The sequence below is a fragment of the Choloepus didactylus genome, chromosome 2 (genome assembly GCF_015220235.1).
Source record: "Choloepus didactylus isolate mChoDid1 chromosome 2, mChoDid1.pri, whole genome shotgun sequence".
In the NCBI taxonomy this organism is placed as follows: Eukaryota; Metazoa; Chordata; class Mammalia; order Pilosa; family Megalonychidae; genus Choloepus; species Choloepus didactylus.
Genome location: NC_051308.1, coordinates 223,592,139 through 223,610,776, shown reverse-complemented (window position 1 = coordinate 223,610,776; position 18,638 = coordinate 223,592,139). Strand labels below are relative to the sequence as shown.

Sequence of the window (18,638 nt, the reverse complement as noted above, 5' to 3'; positions counted from 1 at the left end):
AAATTTCAGCTTTCTGACTCATTTTAGGAATATTAAGACACCAATCTGACAGGGTCTTCCAAACAATAATCTAGTACAGTGAACATTCTTAGTTGACACATCAGTTGTCATTAATTGGTTAATCAAAAAAGTGGTTGGGGGGAAATAATACAAAAAATTATACAACATGTTTTAAAATTAATGCTTGTATATTGTGCATTCATCCATCAAACATTCAGTGGAGCCAAGGTCTTTCCTTTGAGTCTGTGCACCACCACCCTCAACTGGAGTTTTGCATTGTTAATATCATATAAATCACACTGTCATTTGTATTACTTTCACAATTTCCATTTCTTTAACACAGAGCTAGAAAATAAATACATTGCAAAGCGGTCTGAGTGCAGAATCCTAGATTTTTACAGTTGAAAGATTTTTTTTTACAATTGCCTCACTTACATTTAATTTGATAATATTTTTTAGCAATGCACTTTTAAGCTTTTAGAAGCATTTAACTTAGTTTTCATACAATCAAAGCCTATCTTTTTTTTTTTTTTAAAGTTTTACATTTTATTTTATTATTTTTTTTTAATCTTCATTTTATTGAGATATATTCACATACCACGCAGTCATACAAAACAAATCGTACTTTCGATTGTTTACAGTACCATTACATAGTGGTACATTCATCACCCAAATCAATCCCTGACACCTTCATTAGCACACACACAAAAATAACAAGAATAATAATTAGAGTGAAAAAGAGCAATTGAAGTAAAAAAGAACACTGGGTACCTTTGTCTGTTTCCTTCCCCTATTTTTCTACTCATCCATCCATAAACTAGACAAAGTGGAGTGTGGTCCTTATGGCTTTCCCAATCCCATTGTCACCCCTCATAAGCTACATTTTTATACAATTGTCTTCGAGATTCATGGGTTCTGGGTTGTAGTTTGATAGTTTCAGGTATCCACCACCAGCTACCCCAATTCTTTAGAACCTAAAAAGGGTTGTCTAAAGTGTGCATAAGAGTGCCCACCAGAGTGACCTCTCGGCTCCTTTTGGAATCTCTCTGCCACTGAAGCTTATTTCATTTCCTTTCACATCCCCCTTTTGGTCAAGAAGATGTTCTCCGTCCCACGATGCCAGGTCTACATTCCTCCCTGGGAGTCATATTCCACGTTGCCAGGGAGATTCACTCCCCTGGGTGTCTGATCCCATGTAGGGGGGAGGGCAGTGATTTCACCTTTCAAGTTGGCTTAGCTAGAGAGACAGGGCCACATCTGAGCAACAAAGAGGCATTCGGGAGGAGGCTCTTAGGCACAACCATGGGGAGGCCTAGCCTCTCCTTTGCAGCAACCGTCTTCCCAAGGGTAAAACCTGTGGTAGAGGGCTCAACCCATCAAACCACCAGTCCCCTATGTCTGTGGTCATGTTAGCAACCATGGAATACCCCTGCATTCTCCACAGGCTCCTCAAGGGGGCACTACATCTTTTTTTTTTCCCTTGTTTTTCTTTTTTTTTTTTTTTTTTTTAACTTTCCCTTCTTTTTTAAATCAACTGTATGAAAAAAAAGTTAAAAAGAAAACAAACATACAATAAAAGAACATTTCAAAGAGACCATAACAAGGGAGTAAGAAAAAGACAACTAACCTAAGATAACTGCTTAACTTCCAACATGTTCCTACTTTACCCCAAGAAAGTTACCTAATATAGCAACATTTCTGTGAACTTGCTCCTACTATATCCATCAGAAATTAACAGACCATAGTCATTCCTGGGCATCCCCAGAACGTTAAATAGCTTATCTGTTCTTCTTGGATTATTGTTCCCCCTTCCTTAATTGCTCTCTATTGCTAGTTCCCCTACATTCTACATTAGAAGCCATTTGTTTTACATTTTTCAAAGTTCACATTAGTGGTAGCATATAATATTTCTCTTTTTGTGCCTGGCTTATTTCGCTTAGCATTATGTCTTCAAGGTTCATCCATGTTGTCATATGTTTCACGAGATCGTTCCTTCTTACTGCCGCGTAGTATTCCATCGTGTGTATATACCACATTTTATTTATCCACTCATCTGTTGAAGGACATTTGGGTTGTTTCCATCTTTTGGCAATTGTGAATAATGCTGCTATGAACATTGGCGTGCAGATATCTGTTCGTGTCACTGCTTTCCGATCTTCCGGGTATATACCGAGAAGTGCAATCGCTGGGTCGAATGGTAACTCTATATCTAGTTTTCTAAGGAACTGCCAGACTGACTTCCAGAGTGGCTGAACCATTATACAGTCCCACCAACAGTGAATAAGAGTTCCAATTTCTCCAGTCCCCTCCAGCATTTGTAGTTTCCTGTTTGTTTAATGGCAGCCATTCTAACCGGTGTTAGATGGTATCTCATTGTGGTCTTAATTTGCATCTCTCTAATAGCTAGTGAAGCTGAACATTTTTTCATGTGTTTCTTGGCCATTTGTATTTCCTCTTCAGAGAACTGTCTTTTCATATCTTTTGCCCATTTTATAATTGGGCCGACTGTACTATTGTCATTGAGTTGTAGGATTTCTTTATATATGCAAGATATCAGTCTTTTGTCAGATACATGGTTTCCAAAAATTTTTTCCCATTGAGTTGGCTGCCTCTTTACCTTTTTGAGAAATTCCTTTGAGATGCAGAAACTTCTAAGCTTGAGGAGTTCCCATTTATCTATTTTCTCTTTTGTTGCTTGTGCTTTGGGTGTAAAGTCTAGGAAGTGGCCGCCTAATACAAGGTCTTGAATATGTTTTCCTACATTATCTTCTAGGAGTTTTATGGTACTTTCTTTTATATTGAGATCTTTGGTCCATTTTGAGTTAATTTTTGTGTAGGGGGTGAGGTAGGGGTCCTCTTTCATTCTTTTGGATATGGATATCCAACTCTCCCAGCCCCATTTGTTGAAAAGACCATTATGACTCAGTTCAGTGACTTTGGGGGCCTTATCAAAGATCAGTCGGCCATAGATCTGAGGGTCTATCTCCGAATTCTCAACTCGATTCCATTGATCTATATGTCTATCTTTGTGCCAGTACCATGCTGTTTTGGCAACTGTGGCTTTATAATAAGCTTCAAAGTCAGGGAGTGTAAGTCCTCCCACTTCGTTTTTCTTTTTTAGAGTGTCTATGTGGGAAGATTTTTGATGACTGATTGGATCTCTTTGCTTGTGATGGGTTGGTTTAGGTCTTCTGTTTCTTCTCTGGTCAGTCTAGGTTGTTCATATGTTTCAGGAAATTGTCCATTTCCTCTACATTATCCAGTTTGTTGCCATACAGTTGTTCATAGTATCCTCTTATAATTTTTTTAATTTCTTCAGGATCTGCAGTTATGTCACCTTTTTCATTCATTATTTTGTTTATATGGGTCTTCTCTCTTTTTGATTTTGTCAGTCTAGCTAGGGGCTTGTCAATCTTGTTGATCTTCTCAAAGAACCAACTTTTGGTGATATTTATCCTCTCTATTGTTTTTTTTGTTCTCTATGTCATTTATTTCTGCTTTAATCCTTGTTATTTCTTTTCTTGTACTTGGTTTAGGATTGGTTTGCTGTTCATTTTCTAGCTTCTTAGTTGATCCATTAGTTCTTTGATTTTGGCTCTTTCTTCCTTTTTAATATATGCGTTTAGTGCTATAAATTTCCCCCTTAGCACTGCTTTTGCTGCATCCCATAGGTTTTGGTATGTTGTCTTCTCATTTTCATTCGTCTCTATATATTTAGCAATTTCTCTTGCTATTTCTTCTTTAACCCACTGATTGTTTAGGAGTGTGTTGTTTAACCTCCAGGTATTTGTGAATTTTCTAAGTCTCTGATGGTTATTGACTTCTAATTGTATTCCATTGTGGTCAGAGAATGTGCTTTGAATAATTTCAATCTTTTTAAATTTATTGAGGCTTGTTTTATGTCCCAGCATATGATCTATTCTGGAGAAAGTTCCGTGAGCACTAGAAAAGTATGTGTATCCTGGTGATTTGGGATGTAATGTCCTGTAGATGTCTGTTAAATCTAATTCATTTATCAGATTGTTTAGGTTTTCAATTTCCTTATTGGTCTTCTGTCTGGTTGATCTATCTATAGGAGAGAGTGATGTGTTGAAGTCTCCCACAATTATTGTGGAAACATCAATTGCTTCCTTTAGTTTTGCCAGTGTTTCTCTCATGTATTTTGTGGCACCTTGATTGGGTGCATAGACATTTACGATTGTTATTTCTTCTTGCTGAATTGCCCCTTTTATTAGTATGTAGTGGCCTTCTTTGTCTCTCAAAACATCCCTGCATTTGAAGTCCATTTTATCTGAGATTAGTATTGCTACACCTGCTTTCTTTTGGCTGTAGCTTGCATGAAATATTTTTTTCCATCCTTTCACTTTCAGTTTCTTTGTGTCCCTGTGTCTAAGATGAGTCTCTTGTATGCAACATATTGATGGTTCATTTTTTTTGATCCATTCTGCGAATCTATATCTTTTAATTGGGGAGTTTAATCCATTTACATTCAACGTTATAACCGTGAAGGCATTTCTTGAATAAGCCATCTTATCCTTTGGTTTATGTTTGTCATATTTTTCCCCTCTGTCTATTAATATCCTTTATTGTACCCATACCGAATCTCTTTAGTACTGAACCTTTCTCCAAGTCTCTCTGTCCTTTCTTTGTTTCTCTGTCTGTAGGGCTCCCTTTAGTATCTCCAGTAGGGCAGGTCTCTTGTTAGCAAATTCTCTCAGCATTTGTCTGTCTGTGAAAAATTTAAGCTCTCCCTCAAATTTGAAGGAGAGCTTTGCTGGATAAAGTATTCTTGGCTGGAAATTTTTCTCACTCAGAATTTTAAATGTATCGTGCCACTGCCTTCTCACCTCCATGGTGGCTGCTGAGTAGTCACTACTTAGTCTTATGCTGTTTCCTTTGTATGTGGTGAATTGCTTTTCTCTTGCTGCTTTCAGAACTTGCTCCTTCTCTTCTGTGTTTGACAGTGTGATCAGTATATGTCTTGGAGTGGGTTTATTTGGATTTATTCTATTTGGGGTTCACTGAGCATTTATGATTTGTGTATTTATGTTGTTTAGAAGATTTGGGAAGTTTTCCCCAACAATTTCTTTGAATACTCTTCCTAGACCTTTACCCTTTTCTTCCCCTTCTGGGACACCAATGAGTCTTATATTTGGACGTTTCATATTATCTATCATATCCCTGAGGTCCATTTCGATTTTTTCAATTTTTTTCCCCATTCTTTCTTTTATGCTTTCATTTTCCATTCTGTCATCTTCGAGGTCACTGATTCGTTGTTCAACTTCCTCTAGTCTTGTACTATGAGTGTCCAGAATCTTTTTAATTTGGTCAACAGTTTCTTTAATTTCCATAAGATCATCCATTTTTTTATTTAGTCTTGCAATGTCTTCTTTTTTTTTTTTTTTTTTTTTTTTAATCATCATTTTATTGAGATATATTCACATACCACGCAGTCATACAAAACAAATTGTACTTTCGATTGTTTACAGTACCATTACATAGTTGTACATTCATCACCTAAATCAATCCCTGACACCTTCATTAGCACACACACAAAAATAACAAGAATAATAATTAGAGTGAAAAAGAGCAATTGAAGTAAAAAAGAACACTGGGTGCCTTTGTCTGTTTGCTTCCTTCCCCTACTTTTCTACACATCCATCCATAAACTAGACAAAGTGGAGTTTGGTCCTTATGGCATTCCCAATCCCACTGTCACCCCTCATAAGCTACATTTTTATACAACTGTCTTCGAGATTCATGGGTTCTGGGTTGTAGTTTGATAGTTTCAGGTATCCACCACCAGCTACCCCAATTCTTTAGAACCTAAAAAAGGTTGTCTAAAGTGTGCGTAAGAGTGCCCACCAGAGTGATCTCTCGGCTCGTTTTGGAATCTCTCTGCCACTGAAGCTTATTTCATTTCCTTTCACATCCCCCTTTTGGTCAAGAAGATGTTCTCCATCCCACGATGCCGGGTCTACATTCCTCCCCGGGAGTCATATTCCACGTTGCCAGGGAGATTCACTTCCCTGGGTGTCTGATCCCACGTAGGGGGGAGGGCAGTGATTTCACCTTTCAAGTTGGCTTAGCCAGAGAGAGAGGGCCACTTCTGAGCAACAAAGAGGCATTCAGGAGGAGACTCTTAGGCACAAATACAGGGAGGCCTAGCCTCTCCTTTGCAGCAACCGTCTTCCCAAGGGTAAAACTTATGGTAGAGGGCTCAACCTATCAAACCACCAGTCCCCTATGTCTGTGGTCATGTTAGCAACCATGGAGGTGGGGTAGGCGAATACCCCTGCATTCTCCACAGGCTCCTCAAGGGGGCACTACATCTTTTTTTTTTTTTTTTTCCCTTGTTTGTCTTTTTTCTTTTTTTTTTTTTTTTTTTTTTTTTAACTTTCCCTTCTTTTTTCAAATCACCTGTATGAAAAAAAAAGTTAAAAAGAAAACAAACATACAATAAAAGAACATTTCAAAGAGACCATAGCAAGGGAGTAAGAAAAAGACAACTAACCTAAGATAACTGCTTAACTTCCAGCATGTTCCTACTTTACCCCAAGAAAGTTACATAATATAGCAACATTTCAGTGAACTTGTTCCTACTACATCCATCAGAAATTAACAGACCATAGTCATTTCTGGGCATCCCCAGAACGTTAAATAGCTTATCTGTTCTTCTTGGATTATTGTTCCCCCCTTCCTTAATTGCTCTCTACTGCTAGTTCCCCTACATTCTACATTATAAACCATTTGTTTTACATTTTTCAAAGTTCACATTAGTGGTAGCATATAATATTTCTCTTTTTGTGCCTGGCTTATTTCGCTCAGCATTATGTCTTCAAGGTTCATCCATGTTGTCATATGTTTCACCAGATCGTTCCTTCTTACTGCCGCGTAGTATTCCATCGTGTGTATATACCACATTTTATTTATCCACTCATCTGTTGAAGGACATTTGGGTTGTTTCCATCTCTTGGCAATTGTGAATAATGCTGCTATGAACATTGGCGTGCAGTTATCTGTTCGTGTCACTGCTTTCCGATCTTCCGGGTATATACCGAGGAGTGCAATCGCTGGATCGAATGGTAGCTCTATATCTAGTTTTCTAAGGAACTGCCAGACTGACTTCCAGAGTGGCTGAACCATTATACAGTCCCACCAACAATGAATAAGAGTTCCAATTTCTCCACATCCCCTCCAGCATTTGTAGTTTCCTGTTTGTTTAATGGCAGCCATTCTAACCGGTGTTAGATGGTATCTCATTGTGGTCTTAATTTGCATCTCTCTAATAGCTAGTGAAGCTGAACATTTTTTCATGTGTTTCTTGGCCATTTGTATCTCCTCTTCAGAGAACTGTCTTTTCATATCTTTTGCCCATCTTATAATTGGGCTGTCTGTACTATTGTCATTGAGTTGTAGGATTTCTTTGTATATGCAAGATATCAGTCTTTTGTCAGATACATGGTTTCCAAAAATTTTTTCCCATTGAGTTGGCTGCCTCTTTACCTTTTTGAGAAATTCCTTTGAGGTGCAGAAACTTCTAAGCTTGAGGAGTTCCCATTTATCTATTTTCTCTTTTGTTGCTTGTGCTTTGGGTGTAAAGTCTAGGAAGTGGCCTCCTAATACAAGGTCTTGAAGATGTTTTCCTACATTATCTTCTAGGAGTTTTATGGTACTTTCTTTTATATTGAGATCTTTGATCCATTTTGAGTTAATTTTTGTGTAGGGGGTGAGGTAGGGGTCCTCTTTCATTCTTTTGGATATGGATATCCAACTCTCCCAGCCCCATTTGTTGAAAAGACCATTATGGCTCAGTTCGGTGACTTTGGGGGCCTTATCAAAGATCAGTCGGCCATAGATCTGAGGGTCTATCTCTGAGTTCTCAATTCGATTCCATTGATCTATATGTCTATCTTTGTGCCAGTACCATGCTGTTTTGGCAACTGTGGCTTTATAATAAGCTTCAAAGTCAGGGAGTGTAAGTCCTCCCACTTCGTTTTTCTTTTTTAGAGTGTCTTTAGCAATTCGAGGCATCTTCCCTTTCCAAATAAATTTGATAACTAGCTTTTCCAAGTCTGCAAAGTAGGTTGTTGGAATTTTGATTGGGATTGCATTGAATCTGTAGATGAGTTTGGGTAGAATTGACATCTTAATGACATTTAGCCTTCCTATCCATGAACATGGAATATTTTTCCATCTTTTAAGGTCCCCTTCTATTTCTTTTAGTAGAGTTATGTAGTTTTCTTTGTATAGGTCTTTTACATCTTTGGTTAAGTTTATTCCTAGGTACTTGATTTTTTTAGTTGCTATTGAAAATGGTATCTTTTTCTTGAGTGTCTCTTCAGTTTGTTCATTTCTAGCATATAGAAACATTACTGACTTATGTGCATTAATCTTGTATCCCGCTACTTTGCTAAATTTGTTTATTAGCTCTAGTAGGTGTATCGTTGATTTCTCAGGGTTTTCTAGATATAAGATCATATCATCTGCAAACAATGACAGTTTTACTTCTTCTTTTCCAATTTGGATGCCTTTTATTTCTTTGTCTTGCCGGATTGCCCTGGCTAGCACTTCCAGCACAATGTTGAATAACAGTGGTGACAGCGGGCATCCTTGTCTTGTTCCTGATCTTAGAGGGAAGGCTTTCAGTCTCTCACCATTGAGTACTATGCTGGCTGTGGGTTTTTCATATATGCTCTTTATCATGTTGAGGAAGTTTCCTTCAATTCCTACCTTTTGAAGTGTTTTTATCAAAAAGGGATGTTGGATTTTGTCAAATGCTTTTTCAGCATCTATTGAGATGATCAATTGATTTTTCCCTTTCGAGTTTTTAATGTGTTGTAATACATTGATTGTTTTTCTGATGTTGAACCAGCCTTGCATGCCTGGAATGAACCCCACTTGGTCATGGTGTATGATTTTTTTAATGTGTCTTTGGATTCGATTTGCAAGTATTTTGTTGAGGATTTTTGCATCTATATTCATTAGGGAAATTGGCCGGTAGTTTTCCTTTTTTGTAGCATCTTTGCCTGGTTTTGGTATTAGATTGATGTTAGCTTCATAAAATGAGTTAGGTAGTGTTCCATTTTTTTCAATGTTTTGAAAGAGTTTGAGTAAGATTGGTGTCAGTTCTTTCTGGAAAGTTTGGTAGAATTCCCCTGTGAAGCCATCTGGCCCTGGGCATTTATTTGTGGGAAGATTTTTGATGACTGATTGGATCTCTTTGCTTGTGATGAGTTGGTTGAGGTCTTCTATTTCTTCTCTGGTCAGTCTAGGTTGTTCATATGTTTCCAGGAAATTGTCCATTTCTTCTACATTATCCAGTTTGTTGCCATACAGTTGTTCATAATATCCTCTTATAATTTTTTTAATTTCTTCAGAATCTGCAGTTATGTCACCTTTTTCATTCATTATTTTGTTTATATGGGTCTTCTCTCTTTTTGATTTTGTCAGTCTAGCTAGGGGCTTGTCTATCTTGTTGATCTTCTCAAAGAACCAACTTTTGGTGATATTTATCCTTTCTATTGTTTTTTTGTTCTCTATGTCATTTATTTCTGCTTTAATCCTTGTTATTTCTTTTCTTCTACTTGGTTTAGGATTGGTTTGCTGTTCATTTTCTAGCTTCTTCAGTTGATCCATTAGTTCTTTGATTTTGGCTCTTTCTTCCTTTTTAATATATGCGTTTAGTGCTATAAATTTCCCCCTTAGCACTGCTTTTGCTGCATCCCATAGGTTTTGGTATGTTGTGTTCTCATTTTCATTCGTCTCTATATATTTAGCAATTTCTCTTGCTATTTCTTCTTTAACCCACTGATTGTTTAGGAGTGTGTTGTTTAACCTCCAGGTATTTGTGAATTTTCTAAGTCTCTGATGGTTATTGACTTCTAATTGTATTCCATTGTGGTCAGAGAATGTGCTTTGAATAATTTCAATCTTTTTAAATTTATTGAGGCTTGTTTTATGTCCCAGCATATGATCTATTCTGGAGAAAGTTCCGTGAGCACTAGAAAAGTATGTGTATCCTGGTGATTTGGGATGTAATGTCCTGTAGATGTCTGTTAAATCTAATTCATTTATCAGATTGTTTAGGTTTTCAATTTCCTTATTGGTCTTCTGTCTGGTTGATCTATCTATAGGAGAGAGTGATGTGTTGAAGTCTCCCACAATTATTGTGGAAACATCAATTGCTTCCTTTAGTTTTGCCAGTGTTTCTCTCATGTATTTTGTGGCACCTTGATTGGGTGCATAGACATTTACGATTGTTATTTCTTCTTGCTGAATTGCCCCTTTTATTAGTATGTAGTGGCCTTCTTTGTCTCTCAAAACATCCCTGCATTTGAAGTCTATTTTATCTGAGATTAATATTGCTACACCTGCTTTCTTTTGGCTGTAGCTTGCATGAAATATTTTTTTCCATCCTTTCACTTTCAATTTCTTTGTGTCCCTGTGTCTAAGATGAGTCTCTTGTATGCAACATATTGATGGTTCATTTTTTTGGATCCATTCTGCGAATCTATATCTTTTAATTGGGGAGTTTAATCCATTTACATTCAACGTTAAAACCGTGAAGGCATTTCTTGAATCGGCCATCTTATCCTTTGGATTATGTTTGCCATATTTTTCCCTCTCTCTATTAATATCCTTTATTGTACCCATACCGAATCTCTTTAGTACTGAACCTTTCTCCAAGTCTCTCTGTCCTGTCTTTGTTTCTCTGTCTGTAGGGCTCCCTTTAGTATCTCCAGTAGGGCAGGTCTCTTGTTAGCAAATTCTCTCAGCATTTCTTTGTCTGTGAAAAATTTAAGCTCTCCCTCAAATTTGAAGGAGAGCTTTGCTGGATAAAGTATTCTTGGCTGGAAATTCCTCTCTCTCAGAATTTTAAATATATCGTGCCATTGCCTTCTCGCCTCCATGGTGGCTGCTGAGTAGTCACTACTTAGTCTTATGCTGTTTCCTTTGTATGTGGTGAATTGCTTTTCTCTTGCTGCTTTCAGAACTTGCTCCTTCTCTTCTATGTTTGACAGTGTGATCAGTATATGTCTCGGAGTGGGTTTTTTTGGATTTATTCTATTTGGAGTTCGCTGAGCATTTATGATTTGTGTATTTATGTTGTTTAGAAGATTTGGGAAGTTTTCCCCAACAATTTCTTTGAATACTCTTCCTAGACCTTTACCCTTTTCTTCCCCTTCTGGGACACCAATGAGTCTTATATTCGGACGCTTCATATTATCTATCATATCCCTGAGGTCCATTTCGAGTTTTTCAATTTTTTTCCCCATTCTTTCTTTTATGCTTTCATTTTCCATTCTGTCATCTTCCAGGTCACTGATTCGTTGTTCAACTTCCTCTAGTCTTGTACTATGAGTGTCCAGAATCTTTTTAATTTGGTCAACAGTTTCTTTATTTTCCATAAGATCATCCATTTTTTTATTTAGTCTTGCAATGTCTTCTTTATGCTCTTCTAGGGTCTTCTTGATTTCCTTCATATCCCGTACTATGGTCTCATTGTTCATCTTTAGTTCTTTGAGTAGCTGCTCTAGGTGTGTCTCTTCTGGTCTTTTGATTTGGGTGCTTGGGCTTGGGTTATCCATATCGTCTGGTTTTTTGATATGCTTTATAATTTTCTGTTGTTTTTGGCCTCGTGGCATTTGCTGTCCTTGATAGGGTTCTTTTAGGGTTTGTAGACCAGTTGAAGTCCTTATCTCTAATTTATCAGATCTACAGCTTCGTGGAGTACACTTTCTCTAACTAACCAGCAGGTGGCGTCCACAAGCCACCTGTTCTCCACAAGCCAGATCTCCCCTGCTTAGCCTTTTTGGTGAGTGGGGGAGTGAGTCTTGTGGGGCCCAATTGGTGTCCCAAGCTTGCGTGTGTAGTTGGTGTTGCCTGCCCTGTATGTGGGGCGTGTTTCTGGGCAGTCGGGGAGGGGGGGTGGCCCTAACAATCAAATCTCCCTGATGATCCTAGAGTTTTAAAGCTACTGCAATAGTCTAATCCTTCAGTTCAGTCCTGCCACAGTTTGTCTCTGCCACTGACCCACAAGTCTTTGGTATTGGCGTATGGCTCCTGAGACTTGCAAGTGGGCCCCTCTTCCAGGCTGTGCACCCCGGGTCCTCTGTTGAGGGATGACTGTGCTATGTCACAGGTGAGTGCCGTCCCCCCAGGGCAGTTCTGGGCTGCTGGGCTGTGTTGGGAGGCTCCCAGTCTGCTCAAATGATGGCTGAATGGGGCTCTGTTAATTCACACTGCTCCCCCTTCCCAGCTCTGGGACATTCAGCTGAGGTTGCAGGGAAGGCTAATGTCCACGCCCAGTTTTGTGGTGTGTGCCTGTTATTTGAAGCACTTCCGTCACACTGGGTTGTCTGGGGCAGCTCTGGGCTATGGGGCTGGCGATGGGCAGGAGTGTTTCCTGTCCACCAGGATGGTGGCTGTGAGCGGACACCCCCCTTTTCTTGGGAAGTTGTGTTGTTTAGTGAATTTTCTCAGCCACTGGATTATTGCCTTTTGTCTCAGAGCTCTCTTATTTCTGCTCTTGACTTGACGTGCCCAAATTTCAATTCTTTGAAGCTTTCTGTATTGAGCTTCTTAGAGTAATTGTTTTAGAAAAAGCAAAAAGGATTTAAAAAAAAAAAACAAAACAAAAAAAAAAAAACGGCCCTCCTCAGAGATCTAATGGGTTATTGAAATGCTAATAGACAAAGCAACCAGGGCCATTAAGGAAAGGTGCCCTGGGCAGAGAGATCAGCCTTGCTTCGGGATTTGCATATGCGCCTCAAGGCCTGATCTCCGCCCTTCCCCTTTCTGTGTTCACCAGAACTCCAAAAATCCTCTGCTTTTACTTTGGAGCTTCTCGTGTTGTTTTCCTTCTATGCCCGTCTCCTCTCTGCTGGGCTGGCTGCTCTCAGAGTCTCTGGTGTCTGGCCTCAGTCTATCTATGGTTGGAGTTTGAATCAGTAGAATGAGTTTCCGATGAGAGCAGCCACTGCAATTCTCCCTTCTCCTTCCTGGAGCTGACAGCCCCTCCTCCCCCGGGACTGAGCCTGGCAGGGAGGGGCGCGGGTCCCCTGGCCGCAAAAACTTACAGATTTCGCTGATCTCAGCAGTTCCACGTTTTCATGAGTGTTGTATGAAGTATGCCCAAAGACAGATTGCTCTGTGGTGTCCAGTCCACGCAGTTCCTGGCTTTTTACCTACTTTCCTGGAGGAGTAACTAAAACATACAGCTCACCAGTCTGCCATCTTGCCGCAATGTCTTCTTTATGCTCTTCTAGGGTCTTCTTGATTTCCTTTGTCTCCCGTACTATGGTCTCATTGTTCATCTTTAGTTCTTTGAGTAGCTGCTCTAGGTGCTGTGTCTCTTCTGACCTTTTGATTTGGGTGCTTGGGCTTGGGTTATCCATATCGTCTGGTTTTTTCATATGCTTTATAATTTTCTGTTGTTTTTGGCCTCGTGGCATTTGCTGAACTTGATAGGGTTCTTTTAGGATTTGTAGACCAATTGAAGTCCTTATCTCTAATTGATCAGATCTACAGCTTCGTGGAGTACACTTTCTCTAACTAACCAGCAGGTGGCGTCCACGAGCCACCTGTTCTCCACAAGCCAGTTCTCCCCTGCTTAGCCTTTTTGGTGAGTGGGGGGAGTGAGTCTTGTGGGGTCCAATTGGTGTACCAAGCTTGCGTGTGTAGTTGGTGTTGCCTGCCCTGTGTATGGGGCATGTTTCTGGGCAGTCAGGGAGTGGGGGTGGCTCTAACAATCAAATCTCCCTGGTGATCCTAGAGTTTTAAAGCTGCTGCAATAGTCTAATCCTTCAGTTCAGTCCTGCCACAGTTTGTCTCTGCCACTGACCCACAAGTCCTTGGTATTGGCGTATGGCTCCTAAGACTTGCAAGTGGGCCCCTCTTCCAGGCCGTGCACCCCGGGTCCTCTGTTGAGGGATGACTGTGCTATGTCACAGGTGAGTGCCGTCCCCCCAGGGCAGTTCTGGGCTGCTGGGCTGTGTAGGGAGGCTCCCAGTCTGCTGAAATGATGGCTGAATGGGGCTTTGTTAATTCACACTGCTCTACCTTCCCAACTCTGGGACAATCAGCTGAGGTTGCAGGGAAGGCTAATGTCCACGCCCAGTTTTGTGGTGTGTGCCTGTTATTTGAAGCACTTCCGTCACACTGGGTTGTCTGGGGCAGTTCTGGGCTATGGGGCTGGCGATGGGCAGGAGTGTTTCCTGTCCACCAGGATGATGGCTGTGAGCGGACACCCCCCTTTTCTTGGGAAGTTGTGGTGTTTAGTGAATTTTCTCAGCCACTGGATTATTGCGTTTTGTCTCAGAGCTCTCCTAGTTCTGCTCTTGACTTGACCTGCCCAAATTGCAAGTCTTTGAAGCTTTGTGTATTGGGCTTCTTAGAGTAATTGTTTTAGAAAAAGAAAAAAGGATTAAAAAAAAAAACAAAAAAAAAACGGGCCCTCCTCAGAGATCTAATGGGTTATTGAAATGCTAAGAGACAAAGCAACCAGGGCCATTAAGGAAAGGTCCACAGGGCAGAGAGATCAGCTTTTCTTCGGGATTTGCATATGCACCTCAGGGCCTGAGCTTGGGCCTGAGCTCTGCCCTTCCCCCTTCTATGTTCACCAGAACTCCAAAAATCCTCTGCTTTTATTTTGGAGTTTTTCGTGTTGTTTTTTTTCTATGCCTGTCTCCTCTCTGCTGGGCTGGCTGCTCTCAGATTCTCTGGTGTCTGGTCTCCGTGTATCTATGGTTGGAGTTTGGATCAGCAGAATGAGTTTCCGATAAGGGCTGCCACTGCAGTTCTCCCTTCTCCTTCCCGGAGCTGACAGCCCCTCCTCCCCCGGGACTGAGCCTGGCAGGGAGGGGCGCGGGTCCCCTGGCCGCAAAAACTTACAGATTTCGCTGATCTCAGCAGTTCCACGTTTTCATGAGTGTTGTATGAAGTATGCCCAAAGTCAGATTGCTCTGTGGTGTCCAGTCCACGCAGTTCCTGGCTTTCTACCTACTTTCCTGGAGGAGTAACTAAAACATACAGCTCACCAGTCTGCCATCTTCAGGAATCCATTTTTGCTGTGATAGACAACCTGAGGCTTCTCTAAACCAAATGTGTTTTGTTTAGCCCCTAAAACGTCTCTTTTGTTTTCTTTGACACAGCTCCTTATATTTACGTTTTATTAAAAATTCTGATTTTTTACTTTTCTTGAAAAATTAGAAGACCCAATTCCATTGGGCCCTGTTTTGGTTTGCTAAAGCTTACAAAAAGTAATATACCAGAAATGGACTGGCTTTTAACAATGGGGATTTATTAGCTTACAAGTTTACAATTCCAAGGCTGTGAAAATATCCAAATTAAGGCATCAACAGGATGACACCTTTTCTAAACAGAGACTGCTGGCAATCTGGACTCCTCTGTCACATGGCCAGGCACATGGCAGAGTCTGCTGGTCCTTCCCTCCTGGGTTTCATTGCTTCCAACTTCTGACTTCAGTGGCTTCCTCTCTCAGTTTCTGTGGATGTGTCCTTGTCTTTCAGCTTCTCTGGGTGCTGCTCTGAGCTCTCAGGGCTTTTCCTGTGTGTCCTTTATCCTCTTATAAAGGACTCCAGTATGGGGATTAAGACCCACCCTGAATGAGATGGGTCACATCTCATTTGAAATAACCTAATCAAAAGGTCCCATCTACAATAAATCTGCACCTATAGGAATGTATTAAAAGAACATGGCCTTTCCTGGAATACAAAACAGCTTCAAACTACCACAGTCACCCATTCCTGTGTGGCAGCAATTGTCTAGAGCTGAGGAGTGGCTGCCTCTTATGTGGGGGATGCCCTCTCCAGTTGACCATACCCATCAGTATCTTTCCTGGGGCTCCCACTTGGCGACTGGTGAAAACAAGGTCCTGGTTAATTAGTGTATGATTAAAAGATGAACTCTGGAAGCAGACAGACCTCAGTTTGAATCCCCACTTTGCCTCTTCCTACCTGTGTGGCTTGTGCAAGTCACTCATCTTCTCTAAGCCTCTGTTTTTTCACCTGTGAAATGAAGATATCATTTACTTTATGAGGTTATATGAAAAAAAATAAAATGGGATATAAAAAGCCTTGCATGGTACGTGGTAGTAATTGCTCAATAAACATGTAAATGAATAAAAGTGCTTAACTCCCATTTATGAGCTAAGAGCTTAAAATACCCAATTCCCTTCCTCACAGCTTTTATCTTATAGGCCAGGTCTTGTGAACTTGGAGTGTAGTGTATCCATGAAGGTTATGTGATATTTCATCATCTGTCTCCTTACCTCATAGGCAGGCCCGGTGCCCAAGCATATTGCCTTTATAATGGATGGAAACCGTCGCTATGCCAAGAAGTGCCAGGTGGAACGGCAGGAGGGCCACTCACAGGGCTTCAACAAGCTGGCTGAGGTGAATTTGGGTAGAAGAACCCAATGTGGACAAGCTATAGAGAATTGGATTATAGCTAGAAAACCAGGCCCCATGTTTGCCGTGGTTTTTAGAGTGTTTTTATAGCTGTTTGTCTTATGACTCGTTTGTTTAAAGATCTCTTTTTCACATTGACAAAAAGATTCATTGACCAGTGAATCATCACAAAATATTAGAAATTAAAATAAAATTGCCTCCTCTTACCACCTTAATCAACAGTTTATATTTTTCTATACCTCATCCCAGTTCTTGTAATATATTCTATGTATGACTTAACGTTTATAAACTTGCGTTTGTGGTTTTAGTAACCTTATTTTCACTTTTTGGCAAGTATTTTTCTGGTTGATCTGTAGTCTTTCTAATTATGTTTTAATGACTGGTAGGAGATTTCATTATGAGGCCCTGACATAATTTGATTAGCTGCTCTACTTTTTGACGTTATAAATACATATTATAAATATCTTCTTATAATTTTTTAATTGAGATATAATTTTATACAGTGAAATGCTCAGATTGTGGGTTTGGACAATTGCATATGTCTGTCTAACTCACATTCCCTGTCAAGGTATAGAATATTTCCATTCTTTCAGAAAGTTCCCTCGTGCCCCTTCCCAGTCGACCTCTGTCTCAGTCCTCTCCCCACTCCAGGCAACCACTGTTCTGATTTCTATCACTATTGATGAGTTTTTCCTCTTCTAGAACTTCAAATGATGAATCATACGCTAGACTTGTAGACTTTTGACAGGTTTCTTCACCTCTCTAAGCCTTTATGTTATCATCTATTTAACAGGCATGAAAACAGTAATGTTAGGGGTTGTTTGAAGAATTAAATGGAATAATATATATGAAAAACATTTGCAGATTACTAAATGCTACACAATAAAAGTTGTTGCTTTAATTCTTAGAGCTCATCAGCCTTTTCTCTACCAGAAAATTATGCTGTGAATAATACTACCTTATGTTTTTATATTGTTTTTTAGTTACATTGTGAGGCATAAATTGTGATCCCATTTTGCAGATAAGGAGACTTAGGCCCAGAGAGGTTCAATGATTTGCCTATGGTCACAAAGCAAGTACATGATAGAGGTAGGGACTAGAACCTAGATCTTTACTCTCTCAGTGGCAAGTTCTTACTAGTAAACTACAGTGGCATCAGCATAGTAGGACTCATTAAGATCACATTCTTCAGTTTCTTAAGTTGTGATTTTCTGCTTATTTGGTTTATTATTCTGACATAAGCACTAAAGTTATCTTAGATTTTCACAGGTTTGGGGAGGAGAAAAATCTGCCTCCCACCTCCAACACTCAGTCAGGGCTAGTGCATCTCTTCTATCCCTTCCCACTTTGCCTTTCCTTGTATACCAGCTCCTTTCCTTCTCCCCTTTCAGACCCTGCGCTGGTGTTTGAACTTGGGCATCATGGAAGTGACAGTCTACGCGTTCAGCATCGAGAACTTCAAACGCTCAAAGAGTGAGGTAGATGGGCTAATGGATCTGGCCCGGGAGAAGTTCAGCCGCTTGATGGAGGAACAGTAAGATGCTGGCAGAGGGGAGAGCATGTTCTTCTACCACGTGCAGTCTTACCCTCACCCTCACAACTTTGTTCCTTTAAAGCTTATTTAAAGGCCCCTCTAAGTCTTTTTAATGTTAGTTAGAACTTTTTGGTAGCAAATACCAGAAGAAATAAAGGCTAGTTTTTCTTTTTTCCTTAAAGGGGGTATTTATTTGAGGACATAAAGGGTGAGTTTATTTGAAGACATATTTCACAGAATTCAAGAACTAGTACAGTCAGCCTCAAGCAAAACTGAAACCAAGAATTGAAATTCATTAGGTAGAGCCTCTTTGTACATTTACTTCCTTCTTTCTCTGCAGACCAACTTTCTCTGCTTCAAAAGAGCAACCCAGAATTAACTGAGTTCCTTAATTGGCCCCTCTTAGATCAAATTTCTACCCCAGAACCAATAAATTGTGGTCATGGGAGTGGGATGAAGGAAACACTGAAGAGGTAATTTTCTACTGGGCAGTCATCCCCAAAAAGTTAATATACTCCGTTGCATATTCTCTTGAGGGGGTGGGATGATGAATAAGAGGCATTTATGGGGAAGTGTCAATAATACTCTGAGCTGTAGCTACGTATAGGCTTAACTTAGGGAGCAAAGCCAGAAATGGGCAAAGAGGAAGTTTAATGGAGGTTCTTTGCTTC

At 40.0% G+C, this 18,638-nt stretch overlaps 1 protein-coding gene across 3 annotated transcripts in view; it reads left to right on the top strand.

Moving 5' to 3' along the window:
• DHDDS (dehydrodolichyl diphosphate synthase subunit) overlaps positions 1 to 18,638 on the top strand; it is a 45,743-nt gene that overhangs the window by 1,959 nt on the left and 25,146 nt on the right. For all 3 annotated transcript variants that reach the window (XM_037828068.1, XM_037828067.1, XM_037828066.1), the window contains exons 3-4: positions 16,302 to 16,418; positions 17,825 to 17,967. In XM_037828068.1, the coding sequence (XP_037683996.1) occupies positions 16,302 to 16,418; positions 17,825 to 17,967 (260 nt within the window). The remainder of the gene's footprint in view (positions 1 to 16,301; positions 16,419 to 17,824; positions 17,968 to 18,638) is intronic.